Here is a 20,311-nt window from a genome sequence, read left to right as displayed (position 1 = left end):
AAGTGCTTGCCTGAGAAGCCTGAAGACCTCAATTCAAGGCTCAATTCCCCAGGACCCACATTAGCCAGATGCACAAGGGGGCGTTCTCTCTCTATATATATACTAAGAAAATAAAATATTTTCAAAATAATGTCTGTTTATTTTCATTTATTTATTTGAGAGCAACAGACAGAGACAGAGGCAGAGAGAGAGAGAGAGAATGGGCATGCCAGGACTTCCAGCCACTGCAAACAAACTCCAGATGCATGCTCCACCAAGTGCAGATATCTGGTGTACATGAGTTCTGGGGGATTGAACCTGAGTCTGTAGGCTTCACAGGCAAGTGCCTTAACTGCTAAGCCATCTCTCCAGGATCTGTAGCTTGTTTCTTTAGGCCAAGGAGCAAATTTTTATGGTTTCCCCGAGGACCCCTAGGAAACCCAAGGAAAGATTTAAATATATATAATATAATTACTTGATTTGATTTTATTTGCAAGCAGAAAGAGAGAAGAGAGAGACACACAGGGAGAGAGAATGGATACACCAGGGCGTCCAGCTGCGTCAAATTCTGTGCATCTAGCTATACGGGAGATTCTAACCTGGGTCATTTGGCTTTGCAAGCGAGCACCTTAGCCGCTGAACCATCTCTCCAGCCCCTGCAGGGTCGATTTTTATATAAAACGTGTTATAACGTGCTTCATGACTGAACTTGGAAAGGCCAGGCCCACAAAGAATCGTCAAGCGGGGTGTGTGACATAACAAGAGGTTGCCTTGGTAACCGAAGTAATCTGAATGTCCACATCAGGACCAGACCCTCCTTGAATCAATCCTAGCGCTGAGCATCCGAGGTGAGCCAGCCTCCCACCTCCCACCCCGCATCCCAAGCTCAACCTCCCACTCCAGGCTCCACCCTCCCCAGGCCCCGCCCCGCCTCCAAGCCCCGCCCTCTCCCAGACCCCACCCTCCCGCTTGACCACGCCCACTCCCTCAGGCCCCGCCCGCCCGCGCCATGGGCGCCGCCCAGTCCAAGTCCAAGCAGCAACAGGACCTGCAGAGCCGGACGGACTTCTCGTGGGACGAGATCAAGCACCTGCACCAGCGGTTCCGGCAGCTGAGCGGGGGCCGGCCGACCCTCCGCCAGGACGACTTCCTGCACATCGCCAACCTGCAGCTCAACCCCATCGGCTCCGAGATCACCCGGGCCTTCTTCGACAAGCGGAACCTGCGCAAGGGGACCGGCGGCCTGGCCGACGAGATTAACTTCGACGACTTCCTGACCATCATCGGCTACTTCCGCCCCGTGGACTGGGCCGTGGGCTCCGGCTCCGAGGAGGTGGAGCGCTTGCGCAAGGAGAAGATGAAGTTCCTCTTCCACATGTTCGACGGCGACTTCGACGGCCTCATCACCCTGGACGAGTACAGCAACGTGGTGGAGGAGCTGCTCTACGGAGGCCGCAGGGCCCAGAAAGAGAAGGACAGCGTTCGCCTCATCGCGCGCAGCATCGCCCAAGGCGCCATGAGGGAGGCGGACGCGGTGTCGAGCCGGCCTAAGGACGCGAGTAAGGAGTACCCGGGCATCTCCTTCGAGGACTTCCTGAAGACCTGGCAGGGCTTCGACATCGCGGCCAACATGCAAGTCAGCTTCCTTAACTTGGAGACCATTAACCACTGACCGGCTTCCGGCACCCCTGGGAGAAGCTGCCAGCGCTGCACGGGCCTCTTGCATGGCCTGGAGCCCGACCCGGGGCGTGCCACCCTACCCCTCCTCAGCTGAATTACCAAGGCCAAGCTTCTCGTTTTTTGTGTCCGTAGGATATGGAGCGTGGGAGCTCACTGCTTTGATCTCTTAAGAATAAAGACAATAAAATGGGAAAAAAATAAAATAAAATCTGAAGACTTTCAATATAATATTTGAAACCGGGCTGGAAGTCATTGGACCATGGTTCGATGCCCCGGGACCCACATAAGCCAGATGCACAGGGTGGTGCATGCATCTGGAGTTCGCTTGCAGTGGCTGGAGGCCCTGGCGCGCCTATTCTCTCTCTCAAATAAATAAATATGTTTAAAGTCAATTAGAAGGTAATAAGAATTTTAGATTATTTCCATTTTTTAAGTCATGCTTTATTTCAAGATAGCCATTTAAAAGTCCTAGCCCCCCTCCCGGGGTGAGATGGACTGGAGAATGGCTCAGTAGGTGCTTACCTGCAAAGTCTAAGGACCAATGTTTATCCCCCAGTACCCACATAAAGCCAGATGCAAAGTGGCTCATGCATCTGGAGTCATTTGTACCTGCTGGAAGCCCTGGCATGCCCATTCTCTCTGTCTCCTATTTCTCCCTGCTTGCAAACAAATACATATATCTTTTAATTTTTTAAATGTTTTTATTATTAATTTTTTTTTTTATTTGAGAGAGGGTGGGAGAAAGAAGCAGGTAGGGGGAGAATGGGCACGCCAGGGCCTATAGCCACTACAAATGAACTCCAAATGCATGTGCCACCTTGTGTATCTGGCTTATGTGGGTCCTGGGGAGTTGAACCTGCGTCCTTTGGCTTTGCAGGCAAGCACCTTAACTACTAAGCCATCTCTCCAGGCCAAATAAATAAAAGTTTTTTTTTTTTTAATTGGTTTTACAAGGTAGGGTTTCACTCTGGCCCAGGTACTACAACTTGTAAACTACAGATGCATTTGCCACCTTGTACATCTAGCTTGTGTGGGTACTGGGGAATTGAACTAGGGTCCTAAGAGTTTTCAGGAAAATGCATTAACCACTAAGCCACCTCTCCAGCATGTCAAAAGAATCCTTAATAGAAACTTTGTGTGGTTAGGGAATGTCAGAAGGCTTGGAATCATGGCTGTTTCTTCTTTTTTTTTCTTTTTCTTTTTAATTTTAGAGAGAGAGACATTGGCATGCCAGGGCCTCAGCCACTACAATTGAGCTCCATACCCTTGTGCCACCTAGAGGTCAGGTGTGACCATGTGCTTCCCTCACTTTTGTGCATCTGGCTTACGTGGAATTTGGAGACTGGAACTTGGGTCCTTAGGCTTTGCAGGCAAGCGCCTTAACCATTAAGCCATTACTTCAGCCCTGCTCAGAGTTTCAAGAACATTTGAGAACTCACACAACAGAAAAGCCCTCTGAATATAAAGAATGTGAGAAGAATATTTGTTGTGCCTCTTGACTTACTGCTCATCAGAGATCTCTCACTGGTGGAAAAACCCTATGGTGGTAGGAAGTGAGGGAAGACCTTGTTGGGGATCCATGTTGTTGTACATGAGAGAACCCATGCTGTAGAGAGAAGTCTATGTATGTAAAAGTGTGGAAAGATTTTCAGTTGAAGTTATCACCTTACTATAAAAAATTTCAGCTGGTAGGCGTGGCACATGCCTTTAATGCCAGCACTCAGGAGGCAGAAGTAGGAGGATTGCTATGAGTTCGAGACCATCCTGAGACTACATAGTGAATTCTTTTTAAAAATTTTATTTATTTATTTATTTGAGAGTGACAGACACAGAGAGAAAGACAGATAGAGGGAGAGAGAGGGAATGGGCGCGTCAGGGCTTCCAGCCTCTGCAAACGAACTCCAGACCTGTGTGCCCCCTTGTGCATCTGGCTAACGTGGGACCTGGGGAACCGAGCCTCGAACCGGGGTCCTTAGGCTTCACAGGCAAGCGCTTAACCGCTAAGCCATCTCTCCAGCCCAACATAGTGAATTCTTAATCAGCCTGGGCTAGAGTGAGACCCTACCATGGGGAAAAAAAAAAAGGAAGAAAGAATCCATACTGATGAGAAACTTCTTGAATGAAAATAATGTGTGGAAAGGCTTCCTAACATTAAAAAAAAAAAAAAAATTGCTGGGCATGGTGCCCCACGGCTTTAATCCCAGCACTCGGGAGGCAGAGGTAGGAGGATTGCCGTGAGCTCGAGGCCAGCCTGAGACTACATAGTGAATTCCAGGTCAGCCTGAGCTATAGTGAGACCCTACCTTGAAAAACCAAAACAATCCATATTTGTGAGAAATCTTTACTTTTTGTTTACTTATTTGAGACACAGAGAGAAAAAATAGGCAGATAAAGACAAATAATGGTTGTGTCAGGGCCTCCAGCTATTGCAAATGAATTTCAGACACATGTGCCACCTTATGCATCTGGCTTATGTGGGTCCTGGGGAATCAAACCTGTGTTGCTGTAGCTACCTGGGCTTACATCTGGGTCCTTTATTCTGTTCCACTGATCTATATGACTGTTCTTGCCAGTACCTTGCTGTTGTTGTTACTATGGCTCTGTAATATAGGTTAAAATCAAATATGGTGATACCACCAGCCTTATTTTTGTTACTCAAAATTGTTTGAGATATTCAAGGTTTTTTGTGCTTCTAAATGGAATTTTGGATTGTTTTTTCTGTTCCTGTGAAGAATGCCTTTGGAATTTTTTTTTTTTTTGCAGTTTTAAAAATGATTTAATATACAGAATTTACTGAGACAAATATATCAAATATACATACAATATAATCTCTTGGATTTCTCTTGTACTTAAGGGACATGGTGTAACAACAAAAGTTGTTTTGAAACACTTATAAATACATGATGCAGCCTAGAAAATATGTAATAAAAAATCCAAAAAAAATAAGACCAAGAGAACAAACAAAAATCATTAATTTCTCTACCATGTAGGACTTCTGAAACACCTTCCTAATCTGGAAGGTGTATTTACTCACAGGAGTAAATAAATAAGTCAGCTACACACTGTTACCTTTATTAAGAGTATCAGACACAAATTCAGCCATTAACATACAACCTTACTTTCCATTCAAATGTTAATGGGAATGTAATTTATTTTAAACAGGACATTGAAGCAACATGCCAAGAACTAAGTATAATCTTAAATTTAATTTCACATTTTGACTAACTCCTAAAATCATGGAAACAAGTTGAACTAACTACATAGGGGAGAAGTAAGTATTTAAGTCATTTCATTCTTAAAACAAATTGGTTAAAATTAATGAGCTTATAACTTCGGCCTATATACAGCATATTTCATTTGATCCTTATTCTACAAATTTGTATAAAGAAGATTTCAATTTCACAGTTCCTTACAATGGACTTTCAGGATTGACCTGTGTTAAGTGTGTCAAAAGAGATTGTAGTCAGGCGTGGTGGCACATGCCTTTAATCACAGGACTCAGGAAACAGAGGTAGGAGGATTGCTGTGAGTTCAAGGGCAGCTTGGGATTACAGAGAAAGTTCCAGGTCAGCGGGGCTAGAGTGAGACCCTACCCCGGAAAAACCAAAGACACAGAGAGAAATGGTAAATTACAAATATAAAATATCTTACAACATTAAAAACTTTAGGAAAACTAAAACACAATCTCTTTTTTAAAAAAGAAAATTCAGCATTTGAAAAAAACGTAAGTTTATATGTAACTTCAACAAGGAATACATTTATACCTCACACGGCCAAATGATCATCCGCTTGGTGACACTGGATAAAAATGATAAACTCAAAACCAAAAGGTTAAGTTTTATTTTTTTCCTTTTAGCAACTTTTGATGCGTTTCTTTTTTTGGTTTTGGTTCCCAGAGAGCATTTTTCACAGATTGCTGTCCAGACTGGCAGCCTTCCTCTTGTCTGTTATCTCTTCGCTTTGTTTGCGTGCACTCTGGTCCTTTCCAATTCTCGCTTCATTGGATGTTCCTCAGGACTCACTCCTTGAGTTGCCCAATAAGCCCAAAACATTGAGTTTAATGTGTATGCAGAAACTAAATCCACCTTTGCTTGTTCAAGCGGATCTAACTTCTGCAGCAGCTCATTTCTAGAAGCAGACATTGTGACGTTCAGCATGTCACCCACCGCCCCGACAGCTCCCTCAAACGTGATGAGTACTTGTGGATTTCTACTGCGTAGTCGCCATTGATTCCCTCGCCAACCATTATGACCAGTTTTGGTTAGAGAAGCTTCTGTTTTCAGATGACGGTGACTCAGAAGGCACCGTGGTGCTGAGAAGAAGTGACAGAGGAGTGCTCAGCACTGCAATATCTCTTATCACGCCTTCCAAGGCTTAGGGTCCATTGCGGAAGAGGTGGCAGAAAGAATGTAAGAGCCAAAGGAAGGGTAGGACTCCTTACAACGTGCTCCTCCAGACATAAAAGGGCCTGGATATCCATGACCTCACAGTGCCTGACACTACCTACACAAGACCTTCATAAGAGGAGGAAAAGATCATGACGTCAAAATAAAAGGCTGATTGAGAGGGGGAGGGGATGTGATGGAGAGTGGAGTTATGGAGGAGAAAGTGGGGTAAGGGAGGGAATTATCATGGTTCATTGTCAGTAAGTATGGAAGCTGTCAATAAAAAAGGGGAGGAAAGGAAGGGAAGGAAGAAGGGAAGGAGGGAGGGAGGGAGAGTGAGGAGCCCGAGAGTGAGGTGAACCGCAGAGGTCCTGCATCCCTGCCACCTGTGACGCCGACAGCAGACGCCTTCCCCGGGCCTTGCAGCCCCTCCTGAGCCGCCCCGGCCTGACCAGAGGATGACATGGGAACCCCAGGGAAGGAGACATGGGCCTTGACGGAACACCAGAAACATGCGTTCTCTGTGTTTTCAACGGCACGCGTGCCCCAATCGCCTTTGGAATTTTGATGTGTAGATTGCTTTTGGTAAGATTGCCATTTTTCACAATATTGATTCTTTCAATCCAAGAACAAGGGATATCTTTCCATTTCCTAGTGTGTTCTGTAATTCCTCACTTGAGTGTTTTAAGGTTTTCATTGTAGAGATCGTTCACTTCCTTGGTTAGGTTCATTCCAAGATGCTTTATTTATTTATTCTTGATGCAGTTGTGAATGTGAGTGATTCTCTGATTTCATCCTCTGTGTTTGTTGTTAGCATATGTGAAGGCTACTGATTTCTGTGTATTTATTTTGTATCCTCAGAGTATCTACAAAAGTGACCCTTGATGTTGGGTTTGCCTGCTATGAGAGTATTCAAGTAGGCTGAGTGGAACAAAATACAGGCAGATTCTAAAATTTAACTAAACAATGTACACTTTCAATGAAAAACAGAGCAGAGTATGTATGCAAGAGGAGGTATTATGACAACCAGATCCTCTAACAAAGTCACTGTCCCTTAGAGTGTGTGGTGCCCCCAGGCTTACCTAGAATTTACAATGTAATCTCAGGGGGGCCTCGAACTCATAGCGATCCACTTACCTCTGCCTCACGAGTGCTGAGATCAAAAGCATGCACCACCACACCTGGCTTTTCTGCCAATATTTTTTCGAGAATTTTTGCATCTATGTTCATGAAGGAGATTAGTCTATAATTTTCTTTTTTTGTTCTATCTTTGTCTGGTTTTAGTATCCGGGTAATGCTGGCTTCATAGAAGGAGTTTGGTAGGATTCCTTCCTTTTCTATTTTATGGAAAAGTTTGAGAAGCATTGGTGTTAGTTCTTCCATGAAGGTCTGGTAAAATTCACCAGTGAATCCATCTGGGCCTGGACTTTGTTTAGTTGGGAGATTTTTTTTTTTTCTGGTTTTCCAAGGTAGGGGTCTCACTCTGGTCCAGGCTGACCTGGAATTCACTATGTAATCTCAGGGTGGCCTGAACTCACAGCAATCCTCCTACCTCTGCCTCCTGAGTGCTGGGATTAAAGGCATGTGCCACCATGCCCAGCTTGGGAGATTTTTTTTTCTTTTTTTGGTATAACTGTTTGGATCTCTATACTTGCTATAGATCTATTTAAGTGGTTAATTTTATCTCGATTTAATTTTGGTAGGTTATATAAATCAAAGAAATCATCCATTTCTTTCAGATTTTCAAACTTAGTGGAGTATATATTCTTATAGTATGTCCCTATGATTTTTTTTAAATTTCTCTGGTATCTGTTGTGATAGTGCTTTTTCATCTATAATTAAATTTTTTTCTTATTAACAACTTCCATGATTATAAAAACTACCCCATGTTGATACCCTCCCTCCCCCGACTTTTTTATCTTTTTTTTTTATCTTTTCAAAGAACTCTCTCTCTCTCTCTCTGCCTGTTTCTCTCAAACAAATAAATAAACGTGTTTTTTTTAAACTCCAATTTATTTTATTTTTATTTTTATTTTGAGAGGGAGAGGGAGGGAGGGAGGAAGGAAGAGAGGTAGACAAAGAGAAACAGAGAGAATGGGTGCACCACAGCCTGTAGCCACTGCAAATGAGCTCCACATGCAGGTGCCACCTTGTGGGCATCTGGCTTACCTGGGTCCTGGAGAATTGAATCTGGCTCCTTTGGCTCTGCAGGAAAATGCCTTAATTGCTAAGCCAACTCTCCAGCCCCAAACCTCCAATTTTTTTTTAGTCTTTATTTCATTTTAAAATTTTTCTTTATTTCCTAGAGGACACATGTCAGGGTCTACTGCTGCTGCAATGAAAGGTCAGATGCTTGCACCACGTTTTGCTTCTGGCTTTACATAACTGCTGAGGAATCGGACGCCATTCTTGCAAGGCCAGGGACAAGCAATTGGTAAACCTGAAGGATTAATAGCCCTTCCTGAAAACTACAGGGGGCTAAAGAGTTAATAACTAATCTTAAGATTAGAAGGCCATAAAGAAGGGGACATTCAGTCTTCACAACTCTCCTGATTGATAATCTTCTCTTAGCTCAGAAAAAACAACTTCAGTTCCTTATCTACTTTCATTGGACCTGCAGCTGGTTTGTCTTAGGATCCTCCTTACAAGTTTGAACCCCAGCCTGACTCAGTGATTCAGCCTTCAATTCACACTGCAGGAAGGCTGCTGCCCCTCACCATTTCTCTCAATAAACTGTCTGTAGAGATCAAGTCCAGTGTTTTCTTTTGCTTTTCTCTTACACTTTCCTTACAAAGCCATCTCCCCAGCTCTTTTTCAAACATAGATATTTGAGACAGAATGGGGATGTGTATGCCCTGGCCTCCTGGCTCTGTTAAAACCAAACCAAACCAAACAAAAAACCTCCAGGGGTTGGAGGGAAGGCTTAGGAGTTAAGGCGTTTGCCTAACAAGCCTAAGGACCCGGTTCAATTCTGTAGGACCCATGTAATGCCAGATGCACGTGGTGGCACATATATCTGGAGTTCATTTGCAGTGGCTGGAGTCCCTGGCGTGCCCATTCTCTCTCTCTCTCTCCTTATAAATAAGTGAAAAGAAATTTTTTTTCAAGGTAAGGTCTCATTTTAGCTCAAGCTGACCTGGAATTCACTCTGTAGTCCCAGGGTGGCCTTGAACACATGGCAATCCTCCTACCTCTGCCTCTGCTGGGATTAAACGTGTGTGTCACCACACCCTGCTGTGAAAAAATATATATTTTTGCATTCAATGAGATTTTTATTTCAATTATCCACAAAACAATATTACAACATTTTATAAAAATATTAAGTTTTAGGCTACCATTATTCATTTAAAAAAGTATTTGTGCTGAAGGCTGCTTTTGCCAACATTCTTTTTGGTACGGGAAAGCACAGTAACACAAAAAAGATGGAGGCTTCTGGGGGAAAAATAAACCCTCAAATGTACAAAACCTGTTTATTTTCTTAGTAATTAAAAAATACATAACAATTTAAATTGAATACACATCAAGTTAGTGTTTTATCCCTACTATACAATGGTTAAAAGGTACTGATCCATTTCATCAAAACCTAATGAATACCATCAACTTCTCCTGGCTTTTCTGATCACAATTAGTGCATAAACATAACTTTGTTACCTTTTAAAACATACTTAGAAAAACAATCCAATATAGTTCACATGAAGCCCTTTAAAAAACTCCTATCACAGGGGCTGGAGAGATGGCTTAGTGGTTAAGTGCTTGCCTGTGGAGCCTAAGAACCCCAGTTCGAGGCACGTTTCCCCAGGACCCACGTTAGCCAGATGCACAAGGGGGCGCACACGTCTGGAGTTCTTTTGCAGTGGCTGGAAGCCCTGGTGCGCCCATTCTCTCTCTATCTGTCTCTTTCTCTCCCTCTCTCTCTGTCACTTTCAAATAAATAAATAAAAATGAACAAAAAAATTTAAAAAATTAGCTGGGCGTGGTGGCGCACGCCTTTAATCCCAGCACGCGGGAGGCAGAGGTAGGAGGATTGCCATAAATTCGAGGCCACCCTGAGACTCCATAGTGAATTCCAGGTCAGCCTGGGCTAGGGTGAGACCCTACCTCGAAAACCAAAAACCAAAAAAAAAAAAAAAAAAAAAAAAAGATAGGGCTGGAGAGATGGCTTAGTGGTTAAGTTGCTTGCCTGAAAAGCCAAAGGATCCACGGTCAACTCCCCAGGACCCATATAAGCCAGATGCACAAGGTGGTGCATGCAGCAGCTGGAGACTCTGATGAGCCCAATTCTCTGTCTGCCTCTCTCTCAAATAAATAAATAAATTAAAATAAAATATTAAAAAAAGAAATTAGGGCTGGAGAGATGGCTTAGTGGTTAAGTGCTTGCCTGTGAAGCCTAAGGACCCTGGTTCGAGGCTCGATTCCCCAGGACCCACGTTAGCCAGATGCACAAGGGGGTGCACTCATCTGGAGTTCGTTTGCAGTGACTGAAGGCCCTGGTGCGCCCATTCTCTCTCTGTCTGTCACTCTCAAATAAATAAATAAATAAAGTAAAATGGAACCATTCTCTGGTTCAGAGGTCTTAGGCTGTGGCCCTATCCCTAAGCGCATAACTTGATCGTCTCTGAATGCAGCTACCACATGACAGGTCACCAAATTCTCCTTATGCTTTTAGGAGACAAGAAGGCTAATAAAACGGAGTGTCTTCAAGACGTAGGATTCAGACACCTGGCCCATGAGGAGCTTTTCTGCTCACAAACCTGGCGGCATGTTTCAAGGGAGTTAACCAGCTGTAAAGGTCTCCTGGTGAACTTCGGAGAAGCTGGTTCTCAGCTGGAAAGACGAGGGGGCGCCCGGGGTGAAGAGGAGCTCAGTGAAGGTTTCATTCAGCATTCACATCTCCCAGCTCACATCACAGCACATGGCCACAAAAGGCCCAGCAAAGGGGAGGCATGCAGGAGAAGGGCCATTGGCGTCTTTCACCTTCCAGTTAACGCAGGCAAGAAGCCCTAAAGGTGCAGAAAGGGTGATCGCGCCCTCCCTCGGCTTTCAAGTCTTCAGTCCCATCGGCCTGCGCACAATAGAGACAGATCGTCCCAGCCCGCGGCATCGTGTGAAAGCTTCAGCCAAAGGCCACACTTTGTCCATCACCAGAGCGTCCTCGCTGGACAGCGGCCCAGGCACGCCGAGGAGTGCGGGAGGAGCGCCGGGAAAAGTGCCCATCGCCCAGCCCCTCTGTTGGAGAAGCCCTGGGGGTGTGAGCGGGTGTGGGCTGGCCTTCAATCAGAGCTCCTCTCTGCAGGCCCATCGGAGAGTTCACAGTGGGCAGAAGCCGGACAAATGCAAAGAGTGTGGGATGGGCACCCACGACAAGCCCATGGATGAGTCCACACCGGGGAGAAGCCATACAAATGTGTGCTGTGTGCTTCAGCTCACACCTCAGCATTCACCGCAGAGCCCACACAAGGGAGAAACCCCATCACGGTGAGGCGTGTGGGAAAGGCTTCAGCATGGCCTCACACCTTCAGGCCCATCGGATAAGCCACACTGCAGAGAAGCCGTGCAAGTGTGAGGAGCGTGCAAAGGGCTTCTGTCGGGCCTCAGGTCTTCTGGACCATCAGAGAGGCCATAGTGGACAGAAGCCCCATCAGTGTGATGCCTGTGGGAAAGGCTTCAGCCGTGGCTCTGACTTTCACATCCATTTTAGAGTGCACACAGGGGGAAAAACCCTGTAAGTGTGAGCAGTGCGGGAAGGGCTTCAGCCAGGCCTCGCATCTCCTGGCCCACCAGCGGGGACACACGGGTGAGAAGCCGTACAAGTGCGGCACCTGCGGGAAGGGCTTCAGCCGGAGCTCAGACCTGAATGTCCACCGTAGAATCCACACGGGAGAGAAGCCCTACAAATGTGAGAAGTGCGGGAAGGCCTTCAGTCAGTTCTCAAGTCTTCAAGTGCACCAGAGCATCCACGCAGGAGAGAAGCCATACCAGTGTGCAGAGTGTGGGAAAGGCTTCAGTGTAGGTCTGTCGGGCCTCGAACTTCCTGGCTCACCGCGGGGTCCACACGGGAGAAAAACCCTACCGATGTGACGTGTGTGGAAAGCGCTCCCGGCAGAGGTCCTACCTCCACGACCACCAGAGGGTCCACACTGGAGAGAAGCCGTACAGGTGCGAGGCGTGTGGGAAAGGCTTCAGCTGGAGCTCAAGTCTTATAACTCACCAGCGAGTTCATGCGGAAGATGAGGGTGACCAGGACTGTCCTTCCTCAGAGGATTCCTACAGGAAATAAGCTTATGTTGTCACTATAGATGCTTAACGTATTTCAATTATCTGAGTGGTCATAACAGAGAAGAGTTGTTCATAAATGGGTATGTTGGCCAGAGCTAATTATGTCACAGTGTATGGGAGACTGCATAGCCTAGTAAAAGCAGCTTGTGGGGAAAAAAAAGAGGTTTATTTTGGCTTACAGGCTCGAGTAGGAAGCCCCATGATGGCACAGAAAACGATGGCATGAGCAGAGGGTGGACATCACCCCCTGGCCAGTGTAAGGTGGACAATAGCAACAGAGGTATGTGTCAAACACTGGCATGGGGAAACTGGCTATAACACCCATAAGCCCGCCCCCAATAATACATTCTCTCCAGGACATGTTAATTCCCAAATCTCCATCAGCTGGGAACCTAGCATGCAGAACACCTAAGTTTATGGGGGAACACCTGAATCAAACCACCACAACCTTATTAGATAATATAATATGTGCACAGGAGGCTCAGGAAGGACGAATCTACCATGGAGGAAGGAAAAGTTCTAGGATGGAAGTGACCCAGTCTGTTTCAATAGAAATAAAAGCTCCAATAGGGCAGGGACTTTGCTGTCTAATCTACCCTGCCTTCCCAGTGCCTGACACAAGGTACGCACTCAGTAACTGTTAAATGAAGCCAGATGTGGTTGTAATTCCAGCCCTCAGGAGGCTGAGGTAGGAGGTTTGCTGTGAGTTTAAGGCCAGCCAGGGCTATGGTTAGGAGGCTCTTGTCTCAAAGAAAAATAATACATACATCAGCAGCAGGGAGCAGCCATAAAATTTTTACTCAGCTTAAATCTAGAAGTTTCTATAAAACATGTCCTCAGAAGTGTCCTAGAAGAGTTGGAAGACACTTAAAATTTCCCAATCCTACAGGGAATGTCTTACCAAGTTGAAGGTTGTAAGCCCATTAGGGTGGCAGCGTTTTTATGTGCTAACTTCAGTGAAGTAAAATTCTGGCACGCACAAACCAAGTTTGTGACTCCCTGAGTTTTGGCATATGTAAAGTATTGTTATCACCACTACCAACACGTCATCTAAACAGAAAGCTGCCTTGTGCCCATTTCCAGTCAGTTACCTTCTACGCTGACAAGTGCTATGATTTCTACATTGCAGATGACTTGGGTCTGTTTTTAAGCTTCCTATGAGTTAAAAAGCGGACTATTTGTTGATTCCTGTCATCCTGGTAGCTTCACAGAAAGCATTTCACAGAGACCACCAAACACTTGTGATAAAAATTCTCAGTGAGATAAAAGGTACCATTATTAGTGTCTTTCTCATTACCGGGTCAAAACACCCAAAGAAACATCTTGAGGAAGGCTTTATTTCAGGTGGCAGTTGAAGGTTCCAGTCCATCATGGTGGAGAGGGCATGGCAACAGGAGCATGGCCAGTGGTCACGTTGTGTTCATCGTCATGAAGCAGAGAGATAAGTGCTGGTGCTCTCTCTTTTTTATGCAGTCCAGCCCAGAGTGGTGCCACCCCTCGGTTGACCTAGAAAAGCCCAGACACTCCGCTCCCCAGCATTTGCATTCATCGTGATTCTGAATCCTGTCAAGTTAACAACTGAGATTAACCACCACAGGTATCCGTGAGATCTTAACTAGGTGTTGTGGCTTACCACTGTAATCCCAGCACTCAGGAGGTGGAGGCAGGAGGATCAGGAGTTCAAGGCCAGGCTCCATTACAGTTTGTAATTTTCTTCTTCTTTTTTTTTTAATTTTTATTAGCATTTTCCATGATTATAAAAAAAAGTCCCATGGTAATTCCCTCCCTCCCCCCCCCCCACTTTCCCCTTTGAAATTCCATTCTCCATCATATTACCTCTCCATCTCAATCATTGTACTTACATATATACAATACCAGCCTATTAAGTACCCTCATCCCTTCCTTTCTCTTCCCTTTATGTCTCCTTTTTAACTTACTGGCCTCTGCTACCAAGTATTTTCCTTCTCACGCAGAAGCCCAATCATCTGTAGCTAGTATCCACATATGAGAGAGAACATGTGGCGCTTGGCTTTCTGGGCCTGGGTTACCTCACTTAGTATAATCCTTTCCAGGTCCATCCATTTTTCTGCAGATTTCATAACTTCATTTTTCTTTACCGCTGAGTAGAATTCCATTGTATAAATGTGCCATATCTTCATTATTCACTCATCAGTTGAGGGACATCTAGGCTGGTTCCATTTCCCAGCTATTATAAATTGAGCAGCAGTAAACATGGTTGAGCACATACTTCTAAGGAAATGAGATGAGTCCTTTGGATATATGCCTAGGAGTGCTATAGCTGGGTCATATGGTAGATCAATCTTTAGCTGTTTTAGGAACCTCCACAATGGCTGGACCAGATTGCATTCCCACCAGCAGTGTAGAAGGGTTCCTCTTTTTCCACATCCCCCCAACATTTATGATCATTTGTTTTCCTGATGGTGGCCAATCTGACAGGAGTGAGATGGAATCTCAATGTAGTTTTAATCTGCATTTCCCTGATGGCTAGTGATGTAGAACATTTTTCTAGATGCTTATATGCCATTCGTACTTCTTCCAGTTTTCCCAACACCATTTGCTGAAGAGGCTGTCTTTTCTCCAATGAGTATTTTGGGCATTTTTATCGAATATCAGGTGGCTATAGCTACTTGGGCTTACATCTGGGTCCTCTACTCTGTTCCACTGATCTACATGTCTGTTTTTGTGCCAGTACCATGCTGTTTTTGTTACTATGGCCCTGTAGTATAGGTTAAAATCAGGTATGGTGATACCACCAGCCTTATTTTTGTTGCTCAGTATTATTTTAGATATTCGAGGTATTTTGTGATTCCAAATGAATTTTTGGATTGTTTTTCCTATTTCCATGAAGAATGCTTTTGGAATTTTGATAGGGATTGCATTAAATATATAGATTGCTTTTGGTAAGATTGCCATTTTCACAATATTGATTCTTCCAATCCAGGAACAGGGGATGTTTCTTCACTTTCTAGTGTCTTCTGCAATTTCTCGCTTGAGTGTTTTAAAGTTCTCATTGTAGAGATTCTTTACTTCCTTGGTTAGGTTTATTCCAAGGTACTTTTTTTTTTTTTTTTTTTTTTTAGTTGTTGGCATATTACTCTTTTATTAGAAACTGTAAATGGGAAATTATTTCAAGACCGGAAGACCAGACTACAACATTAGATTCCATAGGCTGGAGATTTTGAGACATTCTAGAAAGAGTTTTATGTAAGGTGTATTCCTTTTTGTGGCATGGCAACATCATTCTTCTTCAGAAAGGTTACTGGACAGACGTCATTTCCACCATCACCTATGTAAACAACTTGTGTGTAATTCACTCCGTCTTTTAACTGTTTATCTACAAATTCTTCCAAAACTACGTTTTTGCAGAGATTCTTTGGGCACCTATTACAAGAATGAGCATGGTAATTTTCCACAGTGAGATGACCATTGCTATCAAATGCTGCTGGATTTGTAAACACCTTATCAAAGACATCATGAAAATTAGCAGCTTCTTAAAGCCCAACTTATGAAGACAGAATTTGAATCTGAAATAATGATACAGTCAAATTTGTGCTTATGCTTCCTTATAAAGCTGAAGAGTTCTGCCATCCCAAAAGTGAAAGGCATCGACGTCACTGCTCTCTTCATTTCTTCGGCTTTTACACCTTCTTCTCCCAAGTACTTAAACACTCTGCCCATAAATTCTGTCCAAAATCCTTTCTCATAAGAATCTTCTAGTTCAACAGGAAGTTTTTTTGTCTGGAGCACATTGCACAATCCAGGTGTCACTATTGTCATCTATGATTGTATTGTCGAAGTCAAACACCAACAAAATTTTCATGGTCTCAGTAATGGATTTGGGTTACCCCAAATTAGTATATGCAGTGCAACTGACCTTACTTCAGCACAGAGCTTAGATCATTCCAATCCAGTTTTAAACATCTACCAAGAGCCAGCTCTTTTTAAATATCACTCCATTTCTGTATGCAGAGAACAAACTGCTCTGATTTGGAGCAAAGGAACGGAAACTTCTTAACTCCAGCATTATTAGGACATCTGATAGAAAACCTGCCGCAGGGTCCACCCCAAGGGAAGCGCCGGGGACCTCGCCGGGGGTCGACCCCCCCGTGAGCAGCGCACCAGCTGCGGGTGGGAATCGCAGGCTTGGCTGGGGCAGAGGGCCGCTCACTGACCCAGGCCCGGGGTCAGCCGCCCGCAGCTGGCAGCCGTTCTGGCATCCCCGCCTACTTTATTTTTTTGATGCAATTGTGAATGGGAGTGATTCTCTGATTTCATCCTCTGTGTGTTTGTTGTTAGCATAGATGAAGGCCTCCAGCCACTGCAAATGAACTCCAGATGCATGCGCCCCCTACTGTGCTGGCTTATGTGGGTTCCGGAGAATCGAACCCGGATCCTTTGGCTTTGCGGGCAAGCGCCTTAAACGCTAAGTCATCTCTCCAGACTCACACAGTCTGTCTTACATGAAATCCTTGCAAAACACACACACACACACACACACACACGCACACACAATTTCGGTGTTTCAAGGTAGGGTCTCACTCTAGCCCAGGCTGACCTGGAATTTACTATATAGTCTCAGAGTGGCCTCGAACTCATGGTGATCCACTACCTCTGCCATCTGAGTATTTAGGACTAGTACTAGATTATCCAGTACACATATGTTTAACTTGACGACAAAATCGACAGATGGTTTAAATGGCTGCTCATTTTGCATTCCTCGCATCCATGTAGATGGTCCTTGCTCTCCCCAACACTTTGTAGATGTTAAATTCTTCTGTCTTCATTTCATTTTTTCCATTTCACTGGTTTATCTCATTTGGTTGTAATTTCCATTTCCCTAATAACTTCTTAGCATCTCTATACATGCTGCTCTGCTATTCATATATTATATATATATATATATATATATATGTATATATATATATATATATTTAGTGAAGTGTGCTGGAATCTTTGACTAGCTTTAAAAACCTTGGCTAATTTTGTCATTTTTGGTTTTTTTCACCCCTGAGGTAGGGTCTCACTCTAGCCCAGGCTGACCTGGAATTCAGTATGTAGTCTCAGGGTGGCCTCCAACTCACGGCAATTCTCCTACCTCTGCCTCCCAAGTGTTGGGATTAAAGGCGTGTGCCACCACGCCCGGCTTTTTCTTTTTTTTAATTATTTATTTATTTATTTGAGAGTGACAGACACAGAGAGAAAGACAGATAGAGGGAGAGAGAGAGAATGGGCGCGCCAGGGCCTCCAGCCTCTGCAAACGAACTACAGACGCGTGCGCCACCTTGTGCATCTGGCTAACGTGGGACCTGGGGAACCGAGCCTCGAACCGGGGTCCTTAGGCTTCACAGGCAAGCGCTAAACCGCTAAGCCATCTCTCCAGCCCGACGCCCGGCTTTTTAATGCTGTGGATACACACCTCTGTTATGTGTGTTACAAACATATCTGTAACTGGCTTCCGTTTTCTACCCACAGTATTTTCAGAGTGCCCATTTCTAAATTTTTGTCTTCAGATGGTACCTTCTGATTTTAGGTAGAAAGATGTTGTCTCATCTAGGTTACAAGCTTGTTTTGTTTGTTTGTTTGGTTCTGGTTTTCAAGGTAGTGTCTCGCTGTAGCCAAGCTGACCTGGAATTCACTATGTAGTCTCAGGGTGGCCTCAAACTCACAGCAATCCTCCTACCTCTGCTTCCCAAGTGCTGGGATTAAAGGCATGCACCTCCATGCCTGGCAAGATTTTATTTTTATTTATTTTAGGCAAGCCCAACTGACTGGCTTTTTTTTTTTTTTTCCAAGGTAGGGTTTCACTCTAGTCCAGGCTGACCTGGAATTCACTGTAGTCTCAGGGTGGCCTCGAACTCACAGTGATCCTCCTACCTCTGCCTCCCAAGTGTTGGGATTAAAGGTGTGTGCCGCCATGTCTGGCTGGGTTATAAATTTTTATGCCATGATGTTTTTGGAGGACTTTTCATGGTATACATCTCAGTGAATCTTTGTATGTGATCAAGGTCCCTTCTTTGAATATGGATGTAGACTTAACAGTGATTTTAACAGTGAATTGTTATAAATGTGTGTGAAAAATCTGTGTAGTAGCATTTCTGGCCTCTGGATCCTTTTTGGTTTTTTTTTTTGGAGGTTGGGTCTTGCTCTAGTCCAAGCTGACCTGCAATTCACTCTGTAGTCTCAAGGTAGCATTGAACTCACAGTGATCCTCCTACCTCCGCCTCCTGAGTGCTGGGATTAAAGGTATGTGACATCTTGCCTAGAATGAGCATTGTGATTTTTAGAAGTAAACTCTTGGGATTTTACTTGAAATTACATTGCATTTATTATTATATTTCTGGACAATTGACCTTTCAGTAATATTTAATGTCTCAAACAGTAGACATGGTATTATTTGCTTAGTGTTCCTTTGTGTGTGTGTGCTTTTTACACCAGAAGTATGTAGGTTTTTTGTTGTTTCTTTAATATTTTTTCTTTTTTTATTAACAACTTCCATGATTATAAATAATATCCCATGCTAATGCCCTCCCTCCCCCACTTTACACTTTGAAACTCCATTCTCCATCATATCCCCTCCCCCTCTCAGTCAGTCCCTCTTTTATTTTGATGTCATGGTCTTTTCCTCCTACTATGAGGGTCTTGTGTAGGTAGTGTCAGGCACTGTAAGGTCATGGATATCCAGGCCATTTTGTGTCTGAGGGGGGGAGCACATTGTAAGAAGTCCTACCCTTCCTTTGGCTCTTACATTCTTTCCATCACCTCTTCCGTAATAGATCCTGAGCCTTGGAAGGTGTGATTGAGATATTGCAGTGCTGGGCACTCCGGTCACTTCTTTCCAGCACCATGATGCCTTCTGAATCATGCCAAGGTCACTGCCCTCTGAAAAGAGAAGATGTTCTACCAAAAGTAGAGTAACATTAATATAAGGGTATGAACATTAAGAGAAGTACCTACTGGGCAATTTGATAAGCATAGTATATACATTTAGCCAGGCAGCAGCAGACGTTACACCCCTAGGGCTCATGACTATCCCTGTTTTCAGTATCAGGGATGTATTCCCTCCCATGGAGCAGGGAGCCCTCACTGAATTGAGGGCTCACCAATTCATCTGGATTAGATTAGCTGGCTTCAGTCACCCTCATGATCTGCTCATGTTTACCTCCTCATTGCCACCATGGCGGGCACAGGTACTGGAGTTCCAAACTCGGGTCTTCAAGCTTGCATTGCAAGCATTTTTACCCATGAAGCTGTTTCCCCATCCCCTCAAAAATGTTCCTTTTGTTTTTTTTTTGTTTTTTCTTTTGGTTTTTCGAGGTAGGGTCTCACTCTAGCCTAGGCCCTCAAACTCAAGGTAATCTTTCTACCTCTGCCTCTTGAGTGCTGGGATTAAAGGTGTGTGCTACTACACGGAGAAAAAGTTTTTGAGCCTGGCATCATGGTGGTGCATGCCTTTAATCCCAGCACTCGGGAGGCAGAGGTAGGAGGACTGCCATGAGTTCGAGGACACCCTGAGACTACAGGTCAGTCTGGGCTAGAACAAGACCCTATCTCAACCGCCCCTAAAAGAATGTTCCTTTCTTTTCTTTTTCTTTTCTTTTCTTTTCTTTTCTTTCTTTCTTTTTTTTTTTTGTTTTTGTTTGTTTTTTTTGAGGTAGTCTCACTAGCCCAGCCTGACCTGGAATTCACTTTGTAGCCTTATGGTGGCCTTGAACTCATGGCAACCCTCCTACTTCTGCCTCCCAAGTGCCGCGATTGAAGGCGTGTGCCACCACTCCTGGCCAAAATGCTCTTGAAAGTAGCATGTTAAAATATCCTTTCAGATTTGCAGAAAAATGGATGGACCTGGAAAGTATTATACTAAGTCAGGTAACCCAGGCCCAGAAAGCCAAGCGCCACATGTTCTCTCTCATATGTGGATCCTAGCTACAGATGATTGGGCTTCTGCGTGAGAATGAAAATACTTAGTAGCA

The 20,311-nt window shown here is 44.4% G+C and overlaps 1 protein-coding gene and 3 pseudogenes across 1 annotated transcript; 2 read left to right on the top strand and 2 right to left on the bottom strand.

Moving 5' to 3' along the window:
- The first annotated feature begins 988 nt into the window (after positions 1–988).
- On the top strand, positions 989–1,767 carry LOC101606636 (calcineurin B homologous protein 3-like). Its single transcript, XM_045134523.1, has one exon. The coding sequence runs from the start codon at positions 989–991 to the stop codon at positions 1,649–1,651; it is 663 nt and encodes a 220-aa protein (XP_044990458.1). The 3' UTR covers positions 1,652–1,767.
- A 3,650-nt stretch (positions 1,768–5,417) lies between these two features.
- Positions 5,418–5,905, bottom strand: LOC101606927 (annotated as a pseudogene).
- A 5,640-nt stretch (positions 5,906–11,545) lies between these two features.
- Positions 11,546–12,275, top strand: LOC123454790 (annotated as a pseudogene).
- A 3,146-nt stretch (positions 12,276–15,421) lies between these two features.
- LOC123454866 lies at positions 15,422–16,364 on the bottom strand (annotated as a pseudogene).
- Positions 16,365–20,311: the final 3,947 nt, after the last annotated feature.

The sequence above is a fragment of the Jaculus jaculus genome, chromosome 14 (genome assembly GCF_020740685.1).
Source record: "Jaculus jaculus isolate mJacJac1 chromosome 14, mJacJac1.mat.Y.cur, whole genome shotgun sequence".
Classification (NCBI taxonomy): Eukaryota; Metazoa; Chordata; class Mammalia; order Rodentia; family Dipodidae; genus Jaculus; species Jaculus jaculus.
Note: the sequence above shows the minus strand (reverse complement) of the source record. Positions and strands in the feature narration are given on the sequence as shown.

Excerpts from the sequence above, each read along its gene's own strand:
- LOC101606636 (XM_045134523.1), top strand. The coding sequence starts at position 989 with ATGGGCGCCGCCCAGTCCAAGTCCAAGCAGCAACAGGACCTGCAGAGC.